A 9,347-nucleotide genomic window follows, 5' to 3' on the forward strand; every position below is an offset into this window, starting at 1 on the left:
TCTGTTTTTTGTTTCCATGTTGAACTGTTTAAGTATTACAAGTACTGTACAGTTTTCCCAAACATGAATTAATAAGTGCAGAGAAAGCTCCAGGGCTCACCGTGGCTTTGCTCCCAGAAGGGAGGAGTTTTGGACAAAGGGAAGTGAAGCTCCATAAGAGGGCTGGTCAGTCTGTGGAGGGGGCAGACCAGACCAGACCAGATGGGCCATGGGATTTATGTCCCCTTTTACAAACTGTGAGCTCCTCTGATTTCTACAGCTTTCCCAGCTTTTATCCAAATTCCCGGATGATTCCAGGTTACGGGGCACAGGGCATTCTCCTTTTAATGTCCTCCCAGGGGCTTCCTGAAATTACATTGTAGTGTTTAAAAAAAAAAGATGTTACCAGCATAATTGACTGGTGTTTTCTACACAACAACATCCTGACTCTCACCCCCTTTCTGACATGACTAAATAAGACTTCCACAACTCACGTTTTTAGAAGTGGCCATTCTGGCCGATATCTCTTTCACTCACCACTTACGTGTTTAACAATGCCATCCTCAAATGGTCATTTTAAAAATGTTTGTTTAACCTTTATTTAACCAGGAAAAGCCCATTGAGACCCAAAATCTCAATGGGATCAACAACATGATCCAGCCTAAAAAAAAAGCATTTACTACACTCCTCTGTTACAGAGTCTCCCATCAATATTTTAAATTCATTCAGTAGCAGTAAGATATCTAGAAGAAACATGGATTGTCGCTTATTCCATGCATCTGGTGCACAAGAAGAGTAGGCAGTCTTGCCTAATACTGTGAATGTCCTGGGGACTTTAAGTAGCAACCACCTAATGTTACAGACATAGCTTCCTTCCTGTCATGACTCAGTGATCCTGATACTGTACATGGTTTACTGTACATTTGGCCATGAAAAATGGTGCTCACGGAACAAGGCTAATCTAATTCTCTCACTGAGTGGCTCTATAGTGCCTCAGTCACTGGCATGTACAATCTATCAAGTGTTAGATGGTCTGGTACTCTTGTCTCATCTGATTGACAGTGTAATTTGAGCAGTAACAACGCACATTCTCTTCATGGTCGTACAATGGGAAAGAGTTGATTGATAGTTGAGTGTTGATGGTTTAATCATGACCCTTTTGGCACTAACTCTTAACTCATCACGTACACTGCTGTTACTGTTTATTATCTGTCCTGTTGCCTAGTCACTTTATCCCTACCTATATGGACATATCTACCTCAATTACCTCGCACCCCTGCACATCCACTCGGTACTGGTACCCTGTGTATATAGCCAAGTTATCATTACTCATTGTGTATTTATCCCTCCTGTTATTTTTCAATTTAAAAAAACGTTTTTCTGTATTTATTGTTGGGAGGGGCTGTAAGTAATAATTTCACTGTTATTCTACACCTGTTGTTTACGAAACATGTAACAAACACAATTTGATTTGATGTAGCATACAAGTCAGCAGGACGTGCCATGAATGGACGGAGGTCCTCAGATGATCTCCTGTACTGGTCATTGTTATGGTGTTAAGTGCAGAATGTGTGGAATGTATTAAATACAACATGTGTGGTATTGTGAAATAAGAGGAAAAGCTCAGATCCCTGATCTTAACGTTTCCAAGCAAAAGACAAGTCATTTCTCTCTTAGATTTGTTGTGATGATGCATATGGTAACAACTGTCTTGTCATTATAATTCACTACATAGTAGAGTAGCATTGCCTCTATGGGTAATGGTCAGTCTAATCCCAGTTAGTGGTCGGTTGACAATAAACCCGCTAAGTCACCCCCACAGTATCTAAGTCAGACCTCCGTGTTTTTAACAAGTAGCAGTAAAAGCCAGAGGACTTATGTGTCTGTGTGTTGATTCCATGGAAACAAACAAGAACACTTCCCTCACATGAAAGGTTCTGTCTTCTCTTCCATTGAAAGGAGAGGAGAGACGAGGGGGAGTCAGATGGGTTATCAACCAGGGGGAATGTGCTTTCGATGTGTGTATAAAGACAAACATTTTTGCTGGCTCTGCAACAGTTCAAAACTGTTTACAGGTCTGGCTTTAAAATGCCAAATGGATAACGTATCCTGTCAACTGTTGGTTTACTCAGAGCAACTGCAGAAGCCATTCACAATGGCCTCCTCGGTGCAGAAGCTTAGTCACTAAGTATGACAGTAGTCAACAACATAGATTTTTTTTTTTACTATTGTGGCACTGTGTGCTAAGCCCAAACTCATCACTCCTTTGGCTCTATGGAAGAGGTGAGTGCTTCAGATACTTGTAGCAACATTATGGGAGGTGGCTTTAGTGGTCTGGTCTGAAGTGTTTTGTGTAGAGACAAGGTGAAATGTTTGTCACCGTGCAGTTTGGAGGTAAGTGAAAGACAGTGCTATATCATCATCATGATGGAGTATAATTCCATCATCTCTATGGAGGCCAACAGCTGACCTCTAATGAAACCTTCGGAGACCTATGGAGATATTAACAGATCATTTTTAGAATAACACATTTAAACATTAGATGTAATTTTGTGATGTACGATGTCATATGAATGTAATACAATGTTATAGGAAATGTACAAACATACTTATTTTTTCTTATTTTGAAAGAGGTCCAAACAGAACTGTTTAACCTGAACTGCAGGGTGATAGACTTCATCCACAGTTTGAAGGAGAGATGTTATCTGGATTCTCAAGGTGCAGTTCCGAACTTCTCCCACAGTGCAGAATAATTTACAGTTGAACTTCCGATTTGTTGTATTAGATTCTTTATTTAACCTCAGAAGCACCTGATAGTGTTTGTATTTTTATTTATTAGGGATCCCCATCAAGCTACTCTTCCTGGGGTCCAAACACATAAAGGCAATTGCATTACACATAAAACAAAATATTTTAAAAATTATTTAAAAAAAGATAAGAGTCTGAAAGCATGATACAAATACTATTGCATATATATTATACAGTACATTTCCGTGTGAGGTTGTATGCACATGGTATCTCTGCCAATGACTGGAAATTATAGAAACAGCCGGCCAGATTGTTTCCTGACTGAGTAAATACCAATAAGTGAAAATGTAATAGACTGAGAGAGCCCAGTGTAAATGTCACATTACAGATGTACTCTACAGACTATGTGGACCTGATGGACAGGACAGGGGAGCTGGTGAATTTGAGTGTAAAGGAGAAGAGCATGGAGCAGGCCAGCAGTCTGATGAAGGAGAGGCACAGCTACGTTCTCATACGCATCTGCAGTGAGTCTCTCCAAATATAATAAAGGCACTAGGCTGTGTATGTCTAAAGAGCCCATGGGATCAAAGAGTGGTTTCTCACATTGCCTGCTCTACACACGATTACTAGGCCTACTAATATGTTATAGATAGGTTGATAAGGCCAGGCACCACCGTCAAAAATTTTGATTTTACTTGCATTTGTACATTTTCAGATTTTTGGAACATTTGCAACTACAAATAAATCGGCAATAATGTATATAAATACTTGATTTGTATAATTTTATCTCAACTCCGTCAATTACACCTGCCATAAATGTCATTCTCGTTAGCATTTTTCATGTAGAACTTCTACCTCTAATTTTAAAACTTTCCATGTTGAATCATATATCATGCAAAAGATTGTTTTCCAGTGTTGTGCCCGAAAAGCTCCCACATGCCAGAACCCCCCTCCCCCCCATACACTCTGATGTGTGCCACAGAAAGTACTTGACTCTAGCCACAAAATTAAGGAAATTAGAAGGGGGGGCGGTTTATTCTTTAAAATGCCTGGTTATTCTTTAAAAGTACTTTCCTCACCATGCCCCTTTCAAAAACATTTAGAACCACAAACAGATATAGCCCTTGGTTCACTCCAGACCTGACTGCCCTTGACCAGCACAAAAACATCCTGTGGCGTACTGCATTAGCATCGAATAGCCCCTGCGATATGCAACTTTTCAGGGAAGTTAGAAACCAATATACTCAGGCAGTTAGGAAAGCAAAGGCTAGCTTTTTCAACAGAAATGTGCATCCTGTAGCACAAACTCCAAAAAGTTCTGGGACACTGTAAAGTCCATGGAGAATAAGAGCACCTCCTCCCAGCTGCCCACTGCACTGAGGCTAGGAAACACTGTAACCACCGATAAATCCACGATAATTGAGAATTTCAATAAGCGTTTTTCTACAGCTGGCCATGCTTTCCACCTGGCTACCCCTAACCTGGTCAACAGCTCTGCACCCCCCACAGCAACTTGCCCAAGCCTCCCCCATTTCATTCTTCACCCAAATCCAGATAGATGATGTTCTGAAAGAGATGCAAAATCTGGACCCCTACAAATCAGCTGGGCTAGGCAATCTGGACCCTCTCGTTCTAAAATTATCCGCCGCAATTGTTGCAACCCCTATTACTAGCCTGTTCAACCTCTCTTTCGTATCGTCTGAGATCCCCAAATATTGGAAAGCTGCCGCGGTCATCCCCCTCTTCAAAGGGGGTGACACTCTAGACCCAAACTGTTACAGACCTATATCTATCCTACCCTGCCTTTCTAAGGTCTTCGAAAGCCAAGTTAACATACTTATTGGCAGACTCAACAGCCTTGGTTTCTCAAATGACTGCCTCGCCTGGTTCACCAACTACTTCTCAGATAGAGCTCAGTGTGTGAAATCGGAGGGTCTGTTGTCCGGACCTGTGGCAGTCTCCATGAGGGTGCCACAGGGTTCAATTCTCAGGCTGATTCTTTTCTCTGTATACATAAATGATGTGGCTCTTGCTGCTGGTGATTCTCTGATCCACCTCTACGCAGATGACACCATTCTGTATACTTTTGGGCCTTCTTTGAACACTGTGTTAACTAACCTCCAGACGAGCTTGAATGCCATACAACTCTCCTTCTGTGGCGTCCAACTGCTCTTAAATGCAGGTAAAACTAAATGCATCAACCGATCGCTGCCCGCACCTGCCCGCCCGTCCAGCATCACTACTCTGGACGGTTCTTAGAATATCTACAAATACCTAGGTGTCTGGTTAGACTGTAAACTCTCCTTCCAGACTCACATTAAGCATCTCCAATCCAAAATTAAATCTAGAATAGGCTTCCTATTTCACAACAAAGCATCTTCACTCATGCTGCCAAACATACCCTCGTTAAACTGACTATCCTACCGATCCTTGACTTCTGCGATGTCATTTACAAAAGAGCCTCCAACACACAAATTGGATGCAGTCTATCACAGTGCCATCAGTTTTGTCACCAAAGCCCCATATACTACCCACCACTGCGACCTGTATGCTCTTGTTGGCTGGCCCTCGCTTCATATTCTTCGCCAAACCCACTGGCTCCAGATCATCTATAGGTCTTTGCTAGGTAAAGCCCCACCTTATCTCAGCTCACTGGTCACCATAGCAGCACCCAGCCGTAGCACACGCTCCAGCAGGTATATTTCACTGATCACCCCCAAAGCCAATTCCTCCTTTGGCCTGCTTTGGCCTGCCTTTCCTTACAGTTCTCTGCTGGAACGAATTGCAAAAATCACTGAAGTTGGAGACTCATATCTCCCTCGCTAACTTTAAGCATCAGCTGTCAGAGCAGCTTACAGATAATTGCACCTGTACATAGCCCATCTGTAAATAGCCCATCCAACTACCTCATCCCCATAATGTTATTTATTTATTTTGTTCCTTTGCACCCCAGTATCTGTAATTGCACATTCATCTTCTGCACATCTATCACTACAGTGTTTAATTGCTAGGTTGTAATTACTTTGATACTACGGCCTATTTATTGCCTTACCTCCCTAATCTTACCTCATTTACACACACTGTATATAGACTTTTCTATTGTGTTATTGACTGTACGTTTGTTTATTCCATGTGTAACTCTGTGTTGTTTGTGTCGCAGTGCTTTGCTTTATCTTGGCCAGGTCGCAGTTTTAAATGAGAACTTGTTCTCTATCTGGCCTACCTGATTAAATAAAGGTGTTTTTTTTAAATGACCTCCTCAAAAGGATATATATCATGGAGGAACCCAGAATGTAAATGACTGTCTGAATTCTGTAATATGGTCGCAGTGCCCCAAAACTGTCTTTGTGGGCAAAAGCTGCATTGACGCAACAGCCAGTATGGCAGTAGCAACGTTCAATGAGGGAAGCACTGCTATATCAAATCTGATGGACAAATTGTGGCTTGACAGCCCTTTGGTGACACTTGAGCAATCAGAGAGGAGTTGTGAGAGCTGATGATGCTTCAATGGAGTGTGTCAAGCATAGGCGCAGGTCCCATGACACAGTCAAGAAAGTAAAGCATCACCAGCAACAACTCAAAGAGGGCCTTACATATGGGGCAGGCATAGGTGATTACTGTTCTGCACATTTCAACAGCCATACAAAATCCTTGTATGTGACACATTGGGCAAAGTGACATGAGAATTTGCCCAAAAGTGCATATTTGCCCATCAGACCAGTATTTAAAGCATATGCTCTATTCCTTGAAAGAAATGTATTAAACGTGCTAATGTATTATTAAAAGGTATAGCTCATGTTTATTTGTCAGTTTAGAAGTGATATATGAATAAAAGTGTAATTAATGTGACATGAATGATAATATTTATGGAAAGTACATTTTAATTGCATTAGCCTACCTTTATCATATCATGTTCCCTGTGCTCCCATTCATTTTTCTCAGTCTTCAAACGACGTACATTCACATTATTCCACTGTAGTGACACCTCTAGCACTGAGATGCAATGCCTTAGACCTGCTGTGCCACTCGGGTAGACTTTTAGTCAGACTTTTATTTTACATCTTGTGTTGTTTTGATTTTAAGTGTCATTATATGTGTAAATATATGCAAAATATGCATCCGTCATACATGTGAATAGTGTTTTTTAAATAATTCCATGAAATGACAATATTTTTATAAAATGATCTGTAAAAGTCTGACTATTGAGTGTCATATCACAATAAAACATTTAAAAAACATTCTGCTTTGAAGCAATGTGTTTAAAAAAAGGATTATTGGAATATGCAAATTAGCACATATTGTAATAAAATAATATATTGTATTTATGTATACTTTCAACTGGTAAAGGTTAAATCTGATGAGAGTAAAGGAAGAAAAAATCTCTATTAGCCTGTGGTGCCTGGCCTTAACATGGCTGAAGTTAATGTCATTATTACTCAAGTTACTTTACAGTAATGAAACTGGTCAACTTTAATTCACTTCATATTTCCCCCAGGAGGTGATGGGACTGAAGGGCAGAAGTATGTGCCACTCCTAAATGACCTTGACAAGAGCCATCCCGAGTTAGCAGGTAATGAAAAAAACATCCACAGCACTTAGGCAAATGTACCCGACTGAAACCACTGCATGGCTTTATTCAGTGCCGGCACTGAGCATGGTCTAAAGTAATTCTTTGTGGCCTCCTAATGGGACAATACCTGTAACTTGACTTTGTTGCCTAGTTACTGTACATTTGCAGTACTCTAGCCTTAAGCAAACCCACATCAAGCCTGATTTAAGACTGTATGATTAGGATGGTTAATATGTGGTGGTTAATATGTATCTTAATATGTATTAACTGTCTATACTTATGTATGTTACTTTTGTAAATGTTTCTACCTCAGAGGTCCTAAAGAAGCTGTCCAACCCATGTAAGGAGCAGGAAAAAAAGGGTGGTCCCTCAAGGAAAGGTTCTGTCAATCAGATCCGGCGCAAGCCCACTGCTGGAAACAAGAAGAGCCATCCTGGAAGACTTAAAGATATGAAGAAAGGAGAGGAGGAAGGCTGAAAAAGATGGTGATGGACATGCATGTATAGAAAGCTGTGGACCACATACATGTAATTGTGTTGGTGCTGTGGTTCTCTTCCCTCCAATAACTTTTTACTTTGGTAAATTTAGGTTGATAAATTAACATTCCCATATATCCCTTGTCATGACGTTGGCCTGTGGGTAAGGTTTATGACCCCCCCCCCCATAAATACCTTCCTCCCTTCCCTCTCTCTTGACTCTACAGAGGGACTCTTGAATAGCCTTTGTTAAACAGAGAGTCTGGGAACATCAAACAAGTGGAGGGAAAGGAACCATATTTCGGTAATAGAACCAGTTGAAAATATAGATGGGTACTTAATGAATATGATGTCAGTTCAGTTGTCATCTGAGACATTATGACTGATGACAGGACGACCTAAACTGTATCTGGGAAAGTCTACACATTAAAGTTATCAGATTCACATGGAATTGTTGTGCAATTCAAATGTTTAAATATAAAATTATTTTGTGAAAAGATTAAATGTAATTTTAGCTTCCAAATGAGAGATTTGGGTTTTCATAAGGTTAGGCATGGGTTAGACATGGGCTTTAAACTATGAAACACACCCTTCTCCCTCCACTATATAAAAGCCCTTGACGATAATGTAACCTCCTCTTCCGGGTACATTAGGATGACGATCCGATGTCAGAAGGATTCAGATAATAACTACAGAACGAAGCCAACCTCAGCGTGAGCTTTGGTTGCGAATGGTATGAACTTTGAACTCTTATTCGCTACAGAAGTGATACCTCCTAGCCGTTGAGTTAGCAGCGGCCGCTGTAAACGTGGGCTAGGAGAGGACAGACAGAGTATATCATCTACCACACAACGACGACACTACAACATTTCCCGTTCAACACCATAGACACTCTTCAAAGGATGGAAGAACTCTTGGGCAACTCGACCTTCCATCTACCACCAACCTATTGAAGCGCAGCTCAGAGTAAATATTCATTATGTTTTCCGTTTCCAAATGGGAGGTAATTTAGAATGCATAAGATCCTGTATTTACGATAGAGACATCGCTTCTCCTTTTGTTCTTCAGTCTTCCTGCTCTTTCACTCAAACCCAACCCCCATTTTCTTTGTGTAACCAGCTGTCATATCTGTTCCGTCCGCTAGGGATGTTTTCCTTTATGACATAATTTGTAATCAAGGTATGATTCATTCTGTGTATTTGTAATTCTGTGTGATTAATTAGGTATTTAGTAAATAAATAATTCAACCTCATTTTGTATTGCTGATTCAACTTGTTAGCCAGGGTTCGTGAAGATATCCAAGAATTTACAACTTTCAGATGAGACTGTAATAAGGTGACGATTAATATTGACTGCTATTGATGTAAAATATTACTAGGTCTTTAAGAGTTTATTCGGAAGATAACAGCTCTATAAATATTATTTTGTGGTGCCCTGACTTTCTAGTTAATTACATTTACGTGATTAGCTCAATCAGGTAAAATTAATTACAGAGAAAGGATTTTATAGAATAGCATGTCATATCACTTAATCCGGCATAGCCAAAGACACAACACCCTGGTAAAAGTAAGAAT

General features: G+C 40.4%; 1 protein-coding gene across 1 annotated transcript; it reads left to right on the plus strand.

Moving 5' to 3' along the window:
- Positions 1–2,831: 2,831 nt before the first annotated feature.
- On the plus strand, positions 2,832–7,985 carry LOC109895089 (uncharacterized protein C22orf15-like). Its single transcript, XM_020488735.2, has 3 exons — positions 2,832–3,251; positions 7,223–7,297; positions 7,611–7,985. Exons 1-3 carry the CDS (start codon positions 3,116–3,118, stop codon positions 7,772–7,774), a joined length of 375 nt encoding a protein of 124 aa, XP_020344324.1. The 5' UTR covers positions 2,832–3,115; the 3' UTR covers positions 7,775–7,985.
- Positions 7,986–9,347: the final 1,362 nt, after the last annotated feature.

This window comes from Oncorhynchus kisutch, linkage group LG8 (assembly GCF_002021735.2).
Source record: "Oncorhynchus kisutch isolate 150728-3 linkage group LG8, Okis_V2, whole genome shotgun sequence".
NCBI classification, from domain to species: Eukaryota; Metazoa; Chordata; class Actinopteri; order Salmoniformes; family Salmonidae; genus Oncorhynchus; species Oncorhynchus kisutch.

What these genes read in the sequence shown, in the direction of transcription:
- LOC109895089 (XM_020488735.2), top strand. Translation starts at nt 3,116, where the DNA reads ATGTACTCTACAGACTATGTGGACCTGATGGACAGGACAGGGGAGCTG. An exon ending in CGTTCTCATACGCATCTGCA is followed by an intron (nt 3,252 to 7,222) that starts GTGAGTCTCTCC and finishes TATTTCCCCCAG; the next exon opens with GAGGTGATGGGACTGAAGGG. An exon ending in GAGCCATCCCGAGTTAGCAG is followed by an intron (nt 7,298 to 7,610) that starts GTAATGAAAAAA and finishes TTTCTACCTCAG; the next exon opens with AGGTCCTAAAGAAGCTGTCC.